General features: G+C 41.9%; 1 protein-coding gene across 11 annotated transcripts in view; it reads right to left on the bottom strand.

Annotated features, from left to right (window-relative positions):
* Positions 1 to 20,601, bottom strand: part of KIF16B (kinesin family member 16B) — a 308,558-nt gene that overhangs the window by 244,985 nt on the left and 42,972 nt on the right. For 10 of the 11 annotated variants that reach the window (XM_003905090.4, XM_003905091.4, XM_009216570.3 and 7 more), the window contains exons 2-6: positions 17,885 to 17,954; positions 15,609 to 15,722; positions 5,058 to 5,174; positions 2,369 to 2,466; positions 951 to 1,060 (exon numbers count right to left, since the gene is read on the bottom strand). In XM_003905090.4, the coding sequence (XP_003905139.2) occupies positions 951 to 1,060; positions 2,369 to 2,466; positions 5,058 to 5,174; positions 15,609 to 15,722; positions 17,885 to 17,954 (509 nt within the window). Of the gene's footprint in view, positions 1 to 950; positions 1,061 to 2,368; positions 2,467 to 5,057; positions 5,175 to 15,608; positions 15,723 to 16,917; positions 17,096 to 17,884; positions 17,955 to 20,601 lie in introns of those variants that run through there. The other variant, XM_009216571.4, reaches the window with a different exon arrangement.

The following is a 20,601-nucleotide window of genomic DNA, read 5'->3' as shown; positions in this document are numbered from 1 at the left end:
GGTGAAACACTGTCTCTACCAAAAATACAAAAATTAGCCAGGTACGGTGGCAGACGCCTGTAATCCCAGCTACTCAGGAGGTTGAGGCAGAGAAGTGCTTGAACTCAGGAGGCGGAGCTTGTAGGGAGCTGAGATCACACCACTGCACTCCAGCCTGGGCGCCAGAGTGAGACTCCGTCCGAAAAGAAAAAAAAAAAAAAGAATACAGATGGGGTCCTGTTGTATCTCCCAGTAAAAGAAGACAACCAAAACCAGGAAGAGCTTTAAACCTGTGCCCAGTTCTGTCCTACATCCACAGAGACACAAATGAAGAACATGAAAGCATGTCTCTACGTGTGATTCCTGCAGGCCAGCCATTCTAAGTTGCCTTACATAGAGGAGGTAAGATCAGCTTCATTAAGAGGACAGTTTTAAATCCAGCCGATTCTTAAATAATTAGCAAAGGCCAATTCTGTACTCATCATTGCTTGTGTTATTCCTCACAACTGACTGTGCCACGACTAGCGTATCACAACACAGATGCCGAAACCCACAGAGGAAATCCTCCAAACACACTTCCTAAGAGGCAAGAGGTTCAGAATATCTTTATTGTCATATATCACCATTAGGGTCAGTAAAGATACACTGCAAAAATGCAGTGCCATTTAGAGAGACAGACTGCAGGTTTGCTTAGCTTACCTTACATTTGGAAAAGAAAATTCCAGAGATTTCTTAAAAACAGAGGAAATCTATTGGTAAGCCTCATAAAATCAGCAAATGGCCAGTGAAGTAGAAATTCACTAACTGAACATCATGTAGCGACAGTTCATGTCATTCTTACTCTAACAAAATTCCAAAATTAAAATTAAATAAATTTTTAAAAGCTCACCATTATGCTGCATTTTTTCTTTGAAAGTGTTATTTTTACATAGATCGCAAAACGAATATGGCTGTGAAATATCCACTCTTACCCTCAACATAAGGGCCTTCTTTGGGATGCTCACGGACTCTCAAATTGAAGGTTTTAGATGACTTCCGCCGAAGTAGATCTCTCACACGTTCGTTATAAATTTCTAAGTAACTAAAAATTTTAAATAAAATTGAATTCAGAAAAATGATTTCGGACATTAACATCAGTAACAACACATAACAGCAGCAACCTGCTAACATAAATGGCAACAGCAGCAGTTACTATTTACAAGTGGTGACTATGTATCAGGTACGATGAGTCCTCACTTAAGGTCATTGACAGGTTCTTGGAAAGTGCAACTTTAAGGGAAAGGACATACAGTGGGTCCTCAAATAACACTGCTTCCTTCAACATCGTGTTGCTATGTTGATAAGAAAAAGAACTGGTTTCATTAAATGTTGTTTCACTTAAAGTCAAGATTTCTAAGAATGTATCAAGAAATGACATTAGGTCAGGGGTGGTGGCTCACGCCTGTAATCCTAACAGTTTGGGAGGCCGAGGCAGATGGATCACTTGAGGTCAGAAGTTCAAGACCAGCCTGACCAACATGGTGAAACCCCATCCCTACTAAAAATACAAAAATTAGCCAGGCGTGGTAACAGATGCCTGTAATCCCAGCTACTTGGGAGGCTGAGGCAGGAGAATCACTTGAACCTGGGAGGTGGAGGTTGCAATGAGCCAAGAGCATGCCACTGTACTCCAGCCTGGGCAACAGAGTGAGACTCCATCTCAAAAAAAAAAAAAGGAAGTGATGTTACGTAAGGACTTACTGTACCATGCTAAGCACTAGACATGGATTATTTCATTGAATTCCTACAATACACAGAGATAAGTACCACTACTATCCTCATTTTATAGGTTAGGCAAGGGAGGTTTAGTGTGATTCAAATAACTTGTCCAAGACCACACAGCAGTCAAGTAGGTGTAAAAAACCCTATATTGCCATATCTGTGTCTGCCCTTGAAACTACCAAAGAGACTGGCTCCCCTCACAGGTTTAATTTCAAGGAGGAAAAAGCACCTCAACCACTCAGATTTACTCATAGGTTAGATTTATAGTGATCTAGCCAAGATAAAGAATAATATAAACCTTACTAAGCTAAAAGAATGAGGCAAGTAATTGGGCATACACTTAAAAGTCAGCAGCTCACTCCATTTGAGATGAACATCCCACATTAGTTTCTGACCAAGCTGTTATTTCTACCAGCTCCCAAATCCTTATCCAAACTATACCCAAGAAAATCACTAAAAACTTATGTGTTTTAAGCTTTATCCCCAAACCATGATCACAGGAGGGGAAAAGGGAAGACTTTTTCTTTAGGAATCTAAAGACCTTATCCATTTCCAGCACCTAAATGCAAGCCAACCAGCATTGACTCTAATCAAGCTCACACTCGGTTACTCAGGCCACAGGCCCTACCTGACTTCAGTTCGAAAAGAAGCTTCATCCCATCTGGTGGTTTCATTTATCCGACTGAAGAGCCCTTCACAGATCCGAGGTATTAAGCCAGAATCTCCCTGCAATGGGAAGGACTAATGTCACAGCTGTCACTCAAAATAAAAGCAACTGATGATTGAATCTGCCATTTGCTGGTGCGAACTTAGACTCGAGTGGCCTGTATGCCAACCCCTGGCCTACCACGGCCCACGCCATATACCCCCTCCAGGGCTGCTTTCTACTCTATGAAATGAAATGATTGAGGCTTCTGATTTATACATGCTGGGACTCTGATAATATATGGTCATCAGTTGTTAGTTAAATCATGGCTTACAAACAAGGAAACTTAATCTCTAACATTTAAATAAGACAGTCTATAACTGTACAATAAATGTTAAAAATATATGCTCAAATGACCAAGGTAGGTGAAATACACACCAGGCAAAAAAAAAAAAAAAGCAAACAAACAAGAAAAACTTAGTAATCCCCATGGCAGTTAATAATTGTCTTAAAAACTTAGGTAACAAGACCACATTAAAATCCATGCTTGCCGGGTGCAGTGGCTCAGCCTTTAATCCCAGCACTTTGGGAGGCCGAGGCCGGTGGATCACCTGAGATCAGGAGTTCGAGACCAGCCTGGCCAACATGATGAAACCTTGTCTCTACTAAAAATACAAATATTAGCCAGGTGTGGTGGCACATGCCTGTAATCCCAGCTACTGGGTAGGCTGAGGCAGGAGAATCGCTTGAACCTGGGAGGCGGAGGTTGCGCCATTGCATTCCAGCCTAGGCAACAAGAGCAAAAATCCATTTAAAAAAAAAAAAAAACACCACATGCTATGTTCCTACTTTGATAGCTAACCCCTACCATAGCCTTCCTCGATGGAAAATTTTAATACACCATATTATTTATACAATGTGGGTGTAACATTCAATAATATTTATGTTTCAGTCAGCCTTAAAAAGCTGATGAACCTCAGAATATAGTAAAAATCAGGCAAAATGATCTTGCTAGGAAACCAAGGCAGAGCATCAATGCTTTCTTGTCATGCTCCCTCCCTACCTTCACTCAACCCCCATGCCCAAAAACTAAAAGACGGCATGACTGTGTTCAGAGATTGTTTTTTCTTTGTATCATTAAATCAGTACTAATTCTTAACAAGGAAAAATGAGTCTTACATCATATTTTTGGTTCTTACTTTAAAATGAAGAAAGGATACCCAAGCAGCACTCAACTGTAAGATCAGAGAAAAACACTTGTAATCTGTGAGTGCTTTATAAATATTTGACTTATATAAAATAGTTACTAGGGAATCAACATACAAATTTCACTTTTAGAAGTTTACTTTTTTTTCCAAAGATACAGTAGGAAAGGAGGAACTGAGAAGTAATGATAAAAGGAAATGTGAAACTCTCGAAATTAGCTGTTTGTTCCTCTCATTTGTTCTTCCCTTTTCAGATTGAGAACTTGCCAAACAACACTGACTGACTTCTTGTGTAAAGGAAAAGCCTGGATGTAAGCAGTGAGGTTACATGTCCTGAAATAATTTATTCTGGAAAGTTCTGTTTTCTAACACATGACTTCCATGAACCTCCAAACCTTCAGCATTAAAGACACCACACGTCTGCCAGCAGGAAACCCTCAATCATCTTCCACTAGTGTCTCTACATCTCGACCATGCCACAGGTTTGGCAGGCAATGAACAGAGCTTTCATTAAGAAATAAGAAAAAAAGAAAACAGGCCAGGCACAGTGGCTCACGCCTGTAATCCCAGCACTTTGGGAGGCCAAGGCGGGTGGATCATCTAAGGTCAGGAGCTCGAGACCAGCCTGGCCAACATGGTGAAACCCCATCTCTACTAAAAATACAAAATTAGCCAGGCGTGACGATGCGCACCTGTAATCTATTTGGGAGGCTGAGGCAGGAGAATCGCTTGAAACCAGGAGGCAGAGCTTGCAATGAGCCGAGATCGCGCCACTGCACTCCAGCCTGGGCGACAGAGTGAGACTCCATCTCAAAAAAAAAAAAAAGAAAAGAAAACAGAAGAATGATCTAAATCTGCAGAAAACACAGAACAAGAAAGTTCTTGCAATAATTCCTAGTTTTTACTCCTCTGTATTTTGGGGCAAGTATAACATTAATACCAGTTAACTTACAGAGCTTATAAAACTGCATACGGTGTGTTTATAAATATGTAAACTCTATATAAACTGTATAATTCTAACTTTTTAATGTATTTTCAGGATTTATGTAGTACCTTTCTATCAAAGAGTTAGAATTTTTTTTACATTTTACTTGGGGAAAAATGTTTTGAGTAATTTTAAAAAGAACAGACTTCAGTAATTTTATTCAAACGGTTGTGTTGGCAGAAAAGAAGAATAAATTACTTATGGGCCCAACACACTTTTTTGATAAGATTATAAGGCCTTTAAAAACAGAAAATGAACAGGGACTTGCATCCATTATTCATGCTTATATACTTAAAATTATTTCTAATTTAAAATCTCTCAAAGGAAATTTAGTCCAACTTATTACTGAGTTTTATCTTATTACTAAAGAATAATCAGAACATGAAAAGTTAGTACAGACCAAATAGATAAAAGAGATCATTCTACCAGTGCAGAGAAAGATAATGAGAAATTTCCTTCCCACACAGTATAAACAACGTACAGAATTTCCCATCATAGTGTATGACTTTCCAGATCCAGTTTGCCCATATGCAAAGACACAAGCATTATAACCTTCAAATGCAGACTTCACGACGTCTGTGCCGAGGGTTTTGAAAACCTGAAAGCCAGAAAGAACACACAAAAGATACAATTAGCATAGATTTTAATAAAAGCCCCTTCAGTGTTGACAATGTTCTTGAATGATACTTTCAGCTCTTAAGGATTAGACCATATAAATAAATCACTGCAGAACCATTTACAACAACATATGTATATACCACAGTTTTCAATCATAAATAAACTTTTTAAGCAAACAAAAAGCAGCCCCATCCTCTTTCCTACTTAAGTTTACCAAAAAATATCCTGAAGTATAAAAATGTAAACAAGGCAAAGTGACAATCATGTTTAGAAGCAAAGACTATTTTAAAGCATCATGATTAGCCATTCACAATTATATAAATATATAAAGCTATTCATTCTATCAGAGCTTCCAGAAACAAAATATTCAAAACCTGAAGGTCACAGCAGACAGAAATTCCTGCCCAAACCAAGCCAAATCAATGCCTTCATTTTAAGGGTCCAGCTACTCATCAAAATCAACCTCTGCAGGTGCTCATGGAGCTGAGTGATGGGTGGGTGCAGATGAAGCTCGGGTGGCTGGGCTCCCCCATGTCAGTGTCCAGGTGCTTTTTCCTATTTGGACATTTGCCCAGGATGGAAAAGGCAGGGAGACAAGCTGTGTGGGGCCAGGGTGGGGGTCACACCTACAATGGCCTGAGTCCACGTCCAACATTCCACATAATTCCAATTTGGATAGTGAAAGGAGGTGAAATACAAATGCTTCACCCAGACAACTGATGGTAAATGAAGGAAATCAAGGTTCAAAATCTTCTTAGTTATAGCCAGCTGGAAAGAGACAACCAAAGCTTTCATGTAGTCTCCTGTCCCCTCAGCCCAGCACACTGAGGGCAGATAAAGCATCTCCCTGCTTCAAAAGGTAGGCACAACAGCCACTGAGGAGATGCCAAAAGGGAAGCTCGCTCAGCTTCAGGTGAAGGGCTCCTCTGTGGTGTCACCACCGTCCAAAGTGGGGCCTCAGCATCCCTACAAGAGCATTCAGTCTACGACTGACACCACATCAGCCAACTCATGGGACCCAGAAGGATCGACCAAAGAGTCATCACCAGCTACTGCCAAACCAAGAGCAGCAGGTCCCAAACTTTGCAGCACATTACAACCGCTTGGGAAGCCTGGAAAAGTCCAATGGCCAGGCCGGTAACCCAGCCCAATTAAGTATGAATCTAAGGGAGTGTGAATCTAGGAATCCATTCTTCTAAACTCCCTATGTGATTTCAAAGCATGGCAACATTTGAGGAGTGACCTAGAGCACTCACATCTGCCAGTCAGCGCAGGCAGTACAGGGACCCTGCGTGGAGGCCAGATTCCCATTAGGATGTGCACACGGCCCACATCAGTGCGGACATATGGAGACAACACCCCTCTGGCCACAACACCCACCCCCTAGACAGGGCCGATAAACCTGGCCATCTGCATCTCAGCTCCACCTCAACCATCCCTGCTGATAACACAGCCTGTCATCCAAGGACAAGATGAAAATACAGCCAACTGGACCTCAGCTGTCTTCAGATCTATCTTCCCACTGACTTCTACAGACTTTGTTTCCTCAGCCTCATCAGTAAAAGATTTCAACAAACTGTCATTTCAATTGAGTCATTTCCACAAATTGCCAGTCTCACTCATTCTGAGTTAATTCTTAACCATTTTAACTTTAAGAGCTGACAGTTTTCGATCTTGCTCTCAAATTCTGACGACTTAAGTCTCAACCATAATGGCAGCTCACACTTACTCCGGTCTTTCTAAACCCTTTCGTGTGTTCATGTATAATTCTCACCAAAACACTACAGGGTGAGTAGTGTTACAAGACCCATTTTTCAGATGAGGAAGCTGAACGGGGAGAGGCCAGGTAACTGGGCACACACCAGGGAGTGCCAGAGCTGAGACTGCATCCAGGACTTTCTTACCACTGTGATGTGCCCTCTTCCCACACCCCCGAAAGCAACAACCAGGCCCCAATCCTACCTTGAAGGGCCCCTCCCCGATCTTCTCTTACGAAGCAAAAGTCAGGAACCCCAGGGACACTCAGGACTCCAGACCACCAGTTGGAGTCTTATTTTCACCAACATATATGGAATATGAGTAAAAACTAAATATTCCCCCAATTCTCTCAGATTAAACAAAACACAAAAGGCAAATACCATTTTTTTATGAATTCACTAAGTAAGGAAAAAAGTCATCTAAACACTTCTCAAAGAATAAAGAAGGATCTTTTCTCATAGTTTGGCCTGGGACTAAACCAAAGTCATGAAAAATATCACATTTAAACCAAACCCAAAGGTTTTCAGAATAAAATTATTTCCTAGGGTTAAAATCTATGCCTACCACTTTGCTATTACTTCATTGCCCAGAAAGTTAACACAGGCGGTTTTCCAATTCAGTGGATCAGCGGGGTTTGGTTTGGGGGAGACATGACTGCAAACGGGTCTAGAAAATCCAGGTCTGGAGGCGCAGAGACCCTGGGCTGGCTCAGTCTCAGCCTCACTCTCAGTGGGTCTCGAAAAACCCACCCAAATTTGGTGCCATGACCTAGAAAAGCGGCCGGCACTGCCTGCATCTCTCCAGGGGTCTTGGCAAGGAAATCGAGATACCCCCATCACAGCTCCCACAGAGGATGCACCAAGCACCGCCCCCACAACCAAGGTAGGAAGGAGGGCCTGCTTTATGAGACTGACAACCGCTCTTCCCTGCTGGCATCAGAACCTGGCTGGCCTGGTTGCCTGAAACCCACCTTGCTGCCTGTCAGAGCACAGACTTGAAAGCTGATTTCCTGAGTAATGCAAGGCATCACTGGGGCCTCACTTGAGGGCAACTGCCCACAAGAGGGCACTGTTAAAACAAAGACGCGCTCATCGGGCATGTCAACTGGGAAATGTTAGGTTTCAAGTTTCTCCTGGGTTGAATTAAGGAACAGGTTGTGTGAGATCAAAGCCTCCCTTTGGAGTTTTGAAGAACCATTAAGAAAAGCAGACCTTGTTTAATCGTCTTTAATTCACATGACTGTAGATTTAAGTTGCTCATTGATTTTCTAATTCTAAAATTAATTTGGGAGAAAAAATATTAATGGTCATCTTACTTGGTATTTGTTCAAGGTTAAGGGAAACTTGAACTATAGTAGTAGACACGATATATTTTCTAAATATGCCTTTACATTCAAATCACACACACACACACACACCCCGCCCACACACACCATGCTACACTCGCATCTTCCCCTATTTATAGCAGGGATGCGACCTGTCAGCCATTTCCTGTGCCTGATCCATCTGTCATCGAGAACACACCATTCCTTCTCATCCACATCCTTAAGACCTTCCAGTGGCATCTCCAGTACCCTATACAACAGCCCCATGGTCCAACTCTGCTACTATTAAAAGTCAATTAGGTCTACAAACCTGAGCAAGTTCCTTAAGCTTACTGAATCTCTTCAACAAAGAAAAGTGGAGTTAAAATTTAACACATTTGATTCCTGTGAGGATTAAACAAGATAGAACATATGAACACCAAGCAGAGTTTCTGACACCAATAGAATTTCACCAACATCAGTTTATCTTTCCTCTCCCAGGCCTTCTTTCAGACCAGGCACCACCTCTCTCTGTGAGGCTCCCATTCTCATCACTGCTATTCCTTCCTACTTTTTCCTAATTTTTTAAGAGACAGGGTCTCGCTATGTTGCCCAGGCTGGACTTGTCCTGGCCTCAAGCAATCCTCCTGCCTCAGCTCCCCAAGTAGCTGGGACTACAAGTGTGCAACGCTGCACCCAGCTCCTGTTTTTCCCAGATGTTTGATTCAGTATCTTCTGGATACAGTCGCTCCAGTCCTCCAACTTTAACATTTACACTGTCTCAGAAAGCCAACTTCCTCCACAAACCATTTGCAAACGGACTACATTTCTCAAATGTTAAGGTGCACACAGAGAACTGGGGATCTTGCTAAAAACAATTCAGATCTAATTCAGTAGGTCTTGGAATAGGTCCTGAGATTTCACATTCCTAACAAGTTCCCAGGCGGTACTGATGATTCTGGTGCACGGACACATTTCAAGCTGCAAGAAACAAGTACTTTTGGTGGCTGGCAAGATGGCCAAATAGGAACAGCTTTGGTCTGCAGCTCCCAGTGAGATCAATGCAGAAGGCAGGTGATGTCTGGATTTTCAGTTGAGGTACCAGCTGGCTCATCTCACTGGGACTGGCTAGACAGTGGGTACAGCCCACGGAGGGTGAACAGATGTAGGGTTGAAAATAGCCTCACCCAGAAAGTGCAAGGGGTTGGAGAACTCCCTCCCCTCGCCAAGGGAAGCCATGAGGGACTGTGCCATGAAGAATAGTGCATTCCGGCCCAAATATTATGCTTTTCCCACGGTCTTCACAACTCGCAGACCAGGAGATTCCTTCGGGTGCCTATACCACCAGGGTCCCGCGTTTCAAGCACAAAAGTGGGCAGCTGTTTGGGCAGACACCAAGCTAGCTGCAGGAGGCTTTTTTTTTTTTTTTCATACCCCAGTGGCGCCTGGAACACTAGAGCGACAGAACTGCTCACTCCCCTGGAAAGGAACCTGAAGCCAGGGAGCCAAGTGGTCTAGCTCAGTGGATCCCATCCCCACAGAGCCCAGAAAGCAAAGATCCACTGGCTTGAAATTCTCGCTGCCAGCACCGCAGTCTGAAGTGGACCTGGGATGTTCGAGCTTAGTGGGTGGTAGGGCACCCACCATTACTGAGGCTTGAGTAGGCGGTTTTCCCCTCACAATGTAAACAAAGCTGCCAGGAAGTTTGAGCTGAGCGGAGCCCACCACAGCTTGGCAAAGCCCCTGTAGCCAGACTGCCTCTCTAGATTCCTCCTCTCTGGGCAGGGCATCTCTGAAAGAAAGGCAGCAGCCCCAGTCAGGGGCTTATAGATAAAACTCCCATTTTCCTGGGACAGAGCACCTGGGGGAAAGGGTGGCTGTGGGTGCAGCTTCAGCAGACTTAAACGTTCCTACCTGCCAGGTCTGAAGAGACCAGCGGATCTCCCAGCACAGCGCTCGCGCTCTGCTAAGGGACAGACTGCCTCCTCGGGTGGGTCCCTGACCCCCATGCCTCCTGACACCTCCCAGCAGGGGCTGACAGACACCTCATACAGGAGAGCTCCCGTTGGCATCTGGTGGGTGCCCCTCTGGGACAAAGCTTCCAGAGGAAGGAACAGGCAGCAACCTTTCCTGTTCTGTAGCCTCCGCTGGTGATACCCAGGCAAACAGGGTCTGGAGTGGACCTCCAGGAAACTCCAGGAGACCTGCAGCAGAGGGGCCTGACTGTTAGAAGGAAAACAAACAAACAGAAAGAAATAGCATCAACATCAACAAAAAGGACATCCACACAAAGGTCACCAACATCAAAGACCAAAAGTAGATAAATCCACAAAGATGAGGAAAAACCAGTGCAAAAAGGCTGAAAATTCAAAAAACCAGAATGCTGCTTCTCCTCCAAAGAATTACAACTCCTTGCCAGCAAGGAAACAAAACTGGATGGAGAATGAGTTTGATGAACTGACAGAAGTAGGCTTCAGAAGGTGGGAAATAACAAACTCCTCTGAGCTAAGGAAGTGTGTTCTAACCCAATGCAAGGAAGCTAAGAACCTTGAAAAAAGGTTAGACGAATTGCTAACTAGAATAACCAGTTTTGAGAAGAACACAAAAGAGCTGATGGAGCTCAAAAACACAGCACAAGAACTTCATAAAGCATACACAGGTATTAATAGCCAAACAGATCAAGCAGAAGAAAGGATATCAGAGATTGAAGATCAACTTAATGAAATTAAGCATGAAGACAAGATTAGAGAAAAAAGAATGAAAAGGAATGAACGGAGCCTCCAACAAATATGGGACTATGTGAAAAGACCAAACCTACGTTTGATTGGTGTACCTCAAAGTGATGGGGAGAATGGAACCAAGTTGGAAAATACTCGTCAGGTTATTATCCAGCAGAACTTCCCCAACCTAGCAAGACAGGCCAACATTCAAATTCAGGAAATACAGAGAACACCACAAAGATACTCCTCGAGTAGAGCAAAACTCAAGACACATAATCGTCAGATTCACCAAGCTAGAAATGAAGGAAAAAATGTTAAGGGCAGCCAGAGAGAAATGTTGGGTTACCCATAAAAGGAAGCCCATCAGACTAACAGTGAATCTCTCGGCAGAAACCCTACAAGCCAGAAGAGAGTGGGGGCCAATATTCAACATCCTTAAAGAAAAGAATTTCCAACCCAGAATTTCATATCCAGCCAAACTAACCTTCAGAAGCAAAGGAGAAATAAAATCCTTTACAGACAAGCAAATGCTGAGATTTTGCCACCACTAGGCCTGCCTTACAAGCGCTCCTGAGGAAGCACTAAATATGGAAAGGAAAAACCGGTACCAGCCACTGCAAAAACATACAAAATTGTAAAGACCATCAATACTGTGAAGAAACCGCATCAACTAACGGGCAAAATAACCAGCTACCATCATAATGACAGGATCAAATACACACATAACAATATTAACCTTATATATAAACAGGCTAAATGTCCCAATTAAAAGACACAGACTGGCATTTTAAATTAGATAAAGAGTCAAGACCCATTGGTGTGCTGTATTCAGGAGACCCAGCTCATGTGCAAAGACACACAAAGGCTCAAAATAAAGGGATAGAAGAATATTTACCAAGCAAATGGAAAGCAAAAAAAAAGCAGGGGTTGCAATTCTAGTCTCTGATAAAACAGACTTTAAGCCAACAAAGATCAAAAATTAAAAAGAAGGGCGTTACATAATGGTAAAGGGATTAATGCAACAGAAGAGCTAACTATCCTAAACAGATATGCACCCAATACAGGAGCACCCAGATTCATAAAGCAAGTTCTTAGAGACCTACAAAGAGACTTAGACTCCCACACAATAATAGTGGGAGACTTTAACACCCCACTGTCAATATTAGACAGATCAACAAGACAGAAAATTAACAAGGATATTCAGGACTTGAACTCATCTCTGGACCAAATGGGACTAATAGACATCTACAGAACTCTCCACCCCAAATCAACAGAACATACATTCTTCTTTGCACCACATCACACTTACTCTAAAATTGACCACATAATTGGAAGTAAAACACTCCTCAGCAAATGCAAAGGAATGGAAATCATAACAAACAGTCTCTCAGACCACACTGCAATCAAATTAGAACTCAGGATTGAGAAACTCACTCAAAACTTCACTACATGGAAACTGAACAATCCATCACATAAATAGAACCAATGACAAAAACCACATGATTATCTCAATAGATGCAGAAAAGGCCTTCGATAAAATTCAACACACCTTCATATTAAAAATTCTCAATAAACTAGGTCTTGATGGAAGGGATCTCAAAATAATAAGAGCTGTTTATGACAAACCCACAGCCAATATCATACTGAATGGGCAAAAGCTGGAAGCATTCCCTTTGAAAACCAGCACAAGACAAGGATGGCCTCTCTCACCACTCCTATTCAACATAGTGTTGGAAGTTCTGGCCAGGGCAATCAGGCAGGAGAAAGAAATAAAGGGTATTCAATTAGGAAAACAGGAAGTCAAATTGTCCCTGTTTGTAGATGATATGACTGTATATTTAGAAAACACCATCATCTCAGCCCAAAATCTCCTTAAGCTGATAAGCAACTTCAGCAAACTCTCAGGATACAAAATCAACGTGCAAAAATCACAAGCATTCCTATACACCAATAACAGACAAACAGAGAGCCAAATCATGAGTGAACTCCCATTCACAATTGCTACAAAGAGAATATAATACCTAGGAATCCAACTTACAAGGGATATGAAGGACCTCTTCAAGGAGAAGTACAAACCACTGCTCAAGGAAATACAAACAAATGGAAAAACATTCCATGCTCATGGATAGAAGAATCAATATTGTGAAAATGGTCACACTGCCCAAAGTAATTAATAGATTCAATGCTATCCCCATCAAGCTACCATTGACTTTCTTGACAGAATTAGAAAAAACTATTTTAAATTTCATATGGAACCAAAACACAGACCATACAGCCAAAACAATCCTAAGCAAAAAGAACAAAGCTGAAGGCATCATGCTGCCTGACTTCAAATTATACTACAAGGCTACAGTAACAAAACAGCATGGTGCTGGTATCAAAACAGAGATATAGACAAATGGAACAGAACAGAGGCCACAGAAATAACGCCACCCATCTGATCTTTGACAACCTGACAAAAACAAGCAATGGGGAAAGGATTCCCTATTTAATAAATGGTGTCGGGAAAACTGGCTAGCCATATGCAGAAAATGGAAACTGGATCCCTACCTTACGCCTTATACAAAAATTAATTCAAGATGGATTACAGACTTAAACGTAAGACCTAAGACCATAAAAACCCTAGAAGAAAACCTAGGCAATACCATTCAGGACATAGGCATGGGCAAAGACTTCATAACTAAAACACCAAAAGCAATGGCAACAAAAGCCAAAATTGACAAATGGGATCTAATTAAACTAAAGAGCTTCTGCATGGCAAAAGAAACTATCATCAGACTGAACAGGCAACCTATAGAATAGGAGAAAATTTTTACAATCTATCCATCTGACAAAGGGCTAATATCCAGAATCTGCAAGGAACTTAAATTTACAAGAAAAAAACAAACAACCCCATCAAAAAGTGGGCAAAGGATATGAACAGACAATTCTCAAAAGAAGACATTTATGCAGCCAACAAACATATGAAAAAAAGCTCATCATCACTGGTCATTAGAGAAATGCAAATCAAAACCACAACGAGATACCATCTCATGCCAGTTAGAATGGTGATCATTAAAAAGGAAACAACAGATGCTGGAGAAGATGTGGAGAAATAGGAACGCTTTTACACTGTTAGTGGGAGTGCAAATTATTTCAACCATTGTGGAAGACAGTGTGGCGATTCCTCAAGGATCTAGAACCAGAAATATCGTTTGACCCAGCAATCCCATTACTGGGTATATACCCAAAAGATTATAAATCATTCTACTATGAAGACACATGCACACGTATGTTTATTGCAGCACTATTCACAGTAGCAAAGACTTGGAACCAACCCAAATGCCCATCAATGATAGACTGGATAAAGAAAATGTGGCACATATACACCATGGAATACTATGCAGCCATAAAAAAGGATGAGTTCATGTTCTTTGCAGGGACATGGATGAAGCTGGAAACCATCATTCTCAGCAAACTAACACAGGAACAGAAAACCAAACACCAGATGTTCTCACTCAAAAGTGGGAGCTGAACTATGAGAACACATGGACACAGTGAGGGGAACATCACACACCAGGGCCTGTCAGTGGGTAGGGGGTTAGAGGAGGGATAGCATTAAAATGTAGATGTCAGGTTGATGGGTGCAGCAAACCACCATGGCACGTGTATACCTATTTAACAAATCTGGACGTTCTGCACATGTATCCCAGAACTTAAAGTGTAATTTAAAAAAAAAAAAAAGAAAGAAAGAAAGAAGTACTTTTTCATGCCCTACTTTTCGAGATGCCATTGCATGGATTACAGCCCAGGCCAGGCAGGACAGGAATTCTTATCCCCATTTTAACGTATGGAGACCTACAGCAATGTATCTAAAGAAGCTGTCAACAAGCCAGGAAGAGGCCCAGTGATGAAGCCTGCGTTTTTCCTTCTATACTGGTGCTCCCCATTTCTAACCACACTCTGCTCAAATACCTGGCTTTTCCTCACCCAGAGAAATATACTTGTCCCTCTGCTCACCTGAAATGTCTACATCAGTGTCTTGATAGGCTTCTGCGGGTACCTTTGTGTCTGTTCTTACCTGTCCACTTCACATCTACATTTTAGCCCTTAAAAGCCTACAGGCCAGGTTTCTTGGACAAATTCCAGCATCATTCTAGATTCTAGAAAGATTCTGAATGAAACATTCTTTCTTTCTAGAATCCACTCTAAAACCTGTAATGATCCACATAAGCTGGGAACACATGACTTGGGTTTGAGGTTTCCTCCTAAATCTCCACACTGAATAGCATTCAAGGTTAAGTGGCTTTTTTACTGGGCTTAGCAGCATACACACTTCCCCCCAGAAATGCTTTCCATGTAGAGCGCCTTCTAAACAGGAACCATATCCAGGTTTTGAAACAAATTAAAAATTATCATCATTATGCTCAAAAGTGGAAAAAAAAAAAAATCAACCTTTTGAGAACTGAATTCTTCTCAGGCTTAAATAAATACTCCTAAATAACACTCAGAAAGTTAAGTTAGCAAAGGCTAATTTCACATAAAAATTACATTCAGAAGGAAATTGGCAAGATATTTTAAAGTATTTTAGGGTAGGCATGTTTTCCTCAATGTGAAAATAAATCAACATAAATATTTTGAAAATATCATATACCATTTCTTGTGAAACGTAATCTGGGCTTTTCGTATCAGCAGAATAAAAAGAAAAGTCATAGGTGAAGGTCTTGGTCCGTTCTCTTCCTGAGTCCCCAGTGCCTCCTTCTGGTATCTAGAAAGAAATGATTAGGATAATAATAATAATGTAAAGAGCACTGCCATTTGACCCAAACTTCCATGTTTCTATGCTGACTAAAAAGCATTTCATTCCTGCTGGCTTCTCTAAAACAATAAACAAATAAAATTGAAATATGAACTAAACTCCTTATAGCAATCCGTCTGTCATACGACCCAAGAATACTATTCTGACCTTTTTTTTTCCACGATTAACTCCTAAGAACCCAACACTCCAGCTTCAGTGACTTTTATTTACTGTTTTTCCAGCTTCAGTGACTTTTATTTACTGTTCCCTCCACCTAAATCCACCAGAGTTGGGCTTTGCACAACTACGAGGGTGGTATTCACATAGATCATGGTAAGATTGGCACCTTCTAGAGCTGTATGATTTGGTGGTCTCATTGAAAATTCCAGGGCAGACGTCTCCTCTTTCATGACACTTCCCTTGGACACTGCACAGAGAAGTAATTTCTCCTACCTCCGACAGCCTAGACTCTTTCAGGACACACCATATTGTGAGTTTATTGTAGGTGTTTGCATGTATCTTGTCCCCCTTGCTATATGCTTAAAGTGCACCCCAAAACCATGTTTTAAAATCTTCATATTGCTCCCAAAGTCTGTTTATTGGACATATGCTGAATAACTTCAATGAGCACCATATTTTCCACGATTCACATATTATAAAAAAAATTATGATTCTTATGAAAACACTAAAAGTCTGGGCATCTGTTCTGGTTACTGAAACATCAGATGATAAAATGTTTATAAAACTCAAAAAGCAACAGAGTAATCGAAGAAAACAGATTAATGCACAAAGAAAGGAGACTCATCCAGGGTCAGTGGTCTTTTACCAAAGTACTGTGAGCATAGAAAGGCACATGAAGGAAAGACAAGGTAATTACCAGCAGGGAATGGACAAGTGACAACTGGGTAGAAACATGAGAAGATGCGAGAGGCCAAAGGAAGGGAAAGAAGCACCGTGCAGGCCAGACAGAGCTGGAATGCACAAGGGTTGTGCTAAGCAGAGAAAGAAAGGCATCCAGTGGAGAATGCCTCAGGTAAAGGACACCAGTGCCTCAACGGAGGAAATCAAATGGTCCAGAGGCTGCTCAGTTGGAAGATGGGAGCATTTCCCAGCTTCTATCATTGGAGATCAACTCGCACTACTTTGAAATTGGATCTCAAAGTACCCAGTCCTTTGAGCCACATATTAGTAGAAATCTGCTCCTCAGATGTGAACAGGAGATGGATCTGACTTGGCCATGGAGCATCATGTCTCAGAAATCCAGACCTAAAAGTTAGTGACAAATATCGAAGGAGAAAGGCAATGAACCCACAAAGTACTTCATTTCTTTCTTTTTTTTTTTTTTTTAAATTTAAGATGGGATCTTGCTCTGTTGCCCAGCGTGGAGTGCAATGGCATAAACAGGGCTCACTGCAGCCTTGATCTCCCAGGCTCAAGTAATCCTCCTACCTCAGCCTCTCAAGTAGCTAGGACCACAGGTGTGCACCACCGAGTCTGGCTCTGATTTCTTCAATATTAATTTTATACCCCTATTACCTTCCTCAGTGAAAAGCATTCAGCGCCCTTTAAAAATTTCCTAACTAAATAAACAAACAGGATGTTTTAAGTGCCAAAGGAGAAACCTGCCATCTTGAAAATATTTTTTAACTTTTTTTTCCAGAAAAGAAATTTGGTGATTTTTTTTTTAATCTTTCCTATCCTGAGTTTTGAATAATAATACCAGTTCTTCTTCAAGGATTACCAAACATGATTATTTTTGTTAAAAAATAGAAAAAATCTAGGGGCAAAGCTTATTTAATGTTCACAAAACACAGTCAATTGCCAGGCTACGCCCCTACCACGAGGACACAGGATGAAAATGCCCGAATCTGGGATAGACTCAGGACCTCCTGGACCAGAGCAACGGCTTGGATTTGGCTTCCAGACCAAATAAAGCCAGGGATGGGAAAGGAAACAGGATCAACTCTTCTGCTTCAAGACTGAGCCCGAGCCAGGTGCAAGCTGACATGGCTAACTGTACTGGAAAGGAGGGTGTGGAAACAGCAGACAGGCTTTATTTCCCCGTAAGTCATCCCCACAGTAAAGCAATCATGGGGCTCTTAGAACTTAAGCAAGGCCAGGTCACTACTTGCCTTTAAGTTTGTGATTGTTGTTTTGCTTTTCTCCATCTGAATAATGAACTTGGCCTCCAAGTCCTTTTCCCTGCAACACAAATAATTCAGTAGTGGTTAGAAGAGAAAAGATTATTAAAAACAAAACAAAACTAAACCCATTTGTTTTATTTACTTTTTACATTAGGAGTTTATTTTTCAATGGCATCTGAGGAGCAACCTCAGATACCACTCCTTCCAAAACCTTACTAATACAACATGAAGATACGCAAAATGATGCCACCATCAACAATTATGACTGATACAGTGTGTTGTTAAACCCTGAAAGAATTTCCAATTGTAAGCCAAAGGAAGAGTAAATGAAATAACAGACACCACAATGGGCCAAGACTCACCAAAAAAAAGCAGCCCCACTCACTTTGTTACAAAAAGATACCTTAGCCCCCTACACAAGATGCAAACCAAAAAGAAAACTGGAGTGGTTACAAGCAGGTGTTGCTTCCAGAAGCAGCCAGGGCACTGTTCCCTCCTCCTACCTTCTTTCTACATCTGTTCAGAAACTGCATTTCTCAGAAAACAGCAGAACAGGAGGACTCCTTAAGAGTACAGTTCCCTAGAATAAATGACCATACATTTACCCAATGGAGTGTGACGCCACTGAACAAGGAATGAGGAATATCTCTATATCCTGTTATGGCGTGGCCACTGGGATATACTGTTCAGTGGAGACAAAAGATGGAGAAAATCTATGTAGAAAAATACAAATCATATTTTAAAACTTTTTTAAAACCTATGAATTTTTCAAAAGGCTACCTGGGGAAAAAAGGGAAATTGAGGATAAGGATTTGGGGCGGACAAGGGACGTGGACAAGGATAGAAGCTAGATTTCTGCAAATATACTTGATCTGGAGGTCATCTTTAGAATGATAAAAATAATGTATGCAAAAATGAAACAAAAATTTTTAAAAACAAGCTAAAATTCAGAACTAAGTTGAAGCAAATGAATCTAGTTATACACCACAAAGTGGGAAATTATTTCAATTATGACTCTATAGAGGAATTTGACCATACTGTAATGAGATATATCCTTAAAAAAAAAAAAAAAAAAGAACTACAAAGAAATCTTAAACCATTTTTAGTAATCATATTTTTGGTGGTAATGTAAGTGTCATTATTCTGAGATTTCTGTCTGTGTACTATGGGACATTACAAGAGTAATTATGTTGGTGCCCTAGAGAACCAAGGTTTTTGAAGTGGCTGAATGAGATACAAACATAAGTTTGATGAGGTTAAGTAAAAACTGTAGTCTTGGCCAAGCTACAGTTGGCTCAGGCCTGTAATCTCTGCACTTTAGGAGGCCGAGGCGGGCGGTTCACCTGAAGTCGGGAGTTCAAGACCAGCCTGACCAACATGGAGAAACCCCATCTCTACTAAAAATACAAAATTAGCCAGGCATGGTGGCGCATGCCTGTAATCCCAGCTACTCCGGAGGCTGGGGCAGGAGAATCGCTTGAACCCGGGAGGCGGAGGCTGCAGTGAGCTGAGATCGTGCCATTCCACTCCAGCCTGGGCCAACTCTGTCCCAGAAAAAACTGTAGTCCTGAATCTAATTGGAAGGAGTAGCAGAAACTTCATCTTTCATCCGAAATTAAAAAAACAAACAACTCCCTTGCTTTGTCCATTGAAAAGGCCTAGAATCTTATGCTCAGATTACAGCCTATAAATACCATTTTCCACTAAAATAAGTCAGGGTTCCTTGGAGAAGTGACTCAATCCAAATATTGAACCATTTCCTCACACAATAAAGCAGGAACACTAACACAGGTCACTAGGGCTGTGGCGGGCACCCTGTAACATGGCTCCCAATGATCGCCCAGTACTCACACCCTAGTGTGTATGATCCCTGCCCTTGAGTGTGGGCTGGACCTAGTGAGTCACTTCTAATGACTACAACCCAAACACACCCAAGTGATGGTCTGTCACCTCCCAGACGGGCTTTCAAGACTGTGACTTCTGTCTTGCTGGCTCTCTCTTCTCCCTTCTCTCTTAGAGCCCTGGCAGTGCGAAAAGCCAGGGATGACAGAGTGAGGACCCCTGTGGACAGACCCAGCCAGCAGGAAACAGGGGCCTACCAGCAGCACGCCAGACACCCTGGCAGGGCACGCTCCCCAAGCCCACACGGGGACATGACGATGAAACATGACTGGGCAGCCGCCTGGCACCCTGACTGCAGCGTTAGGGGAAAGCCAGAGTCAGAAGACCCTGCTAAACTCCACCCAGATTCCTGACCCATAGAAACTCTGAGATAATACAGGCTGCGTTTTATTGTTGTTGTTGTTTGGTTTTTTTGAGACAGAGTTTCACTCCTGCCGCCCAAGCTGGAGTGCAGTGGCATGATCTCAGCTCACTGCAACCTCCACCTCCTAGGCTCAAGCGATTATCCTGCCTTAGCCTCCCAGGTAGCTTTGACTACAGGCACGTACCACTGCACCTGCCTATTTTTGTATTTTTTGTAGATGGAGTTTTGCTGTATTGCTCAGGCTGGTCTCAAACTCCTGAGCTCAAGCAATCCACCCGCCTTGGCCTCCCAAAGTGCTGGGATTACAAGCGTGAGCCACTATGCCTGGTCAATACACATTGTTTTAAGTCCCTAAGTTTTGGGGTAATTTGTTATACACTAAAAGAAAACTAATACAAGGACCCTGTCAAAAGGACTGAGGAACCAACCTGCATAAGTT

The sequence above is a fragment of the Papio anubis genome, chromosome 16 (assembly GCF_008728515.1).
Source record: "Papio anubis isolate 15944 chromosome 16, Panubis1.0, whole genome shotgun sequence".
In the NCBI taxonomy this organism is placed as follows: domain Eukaryota; kingdom Metazoa; phylum Chordata; class Mammalia; order Primates; family Cercopithecidae; genus Papio; species Papio anubis.
This window is presented reverse-complemented; position numbering and strand designations above follow the sequence as displayed.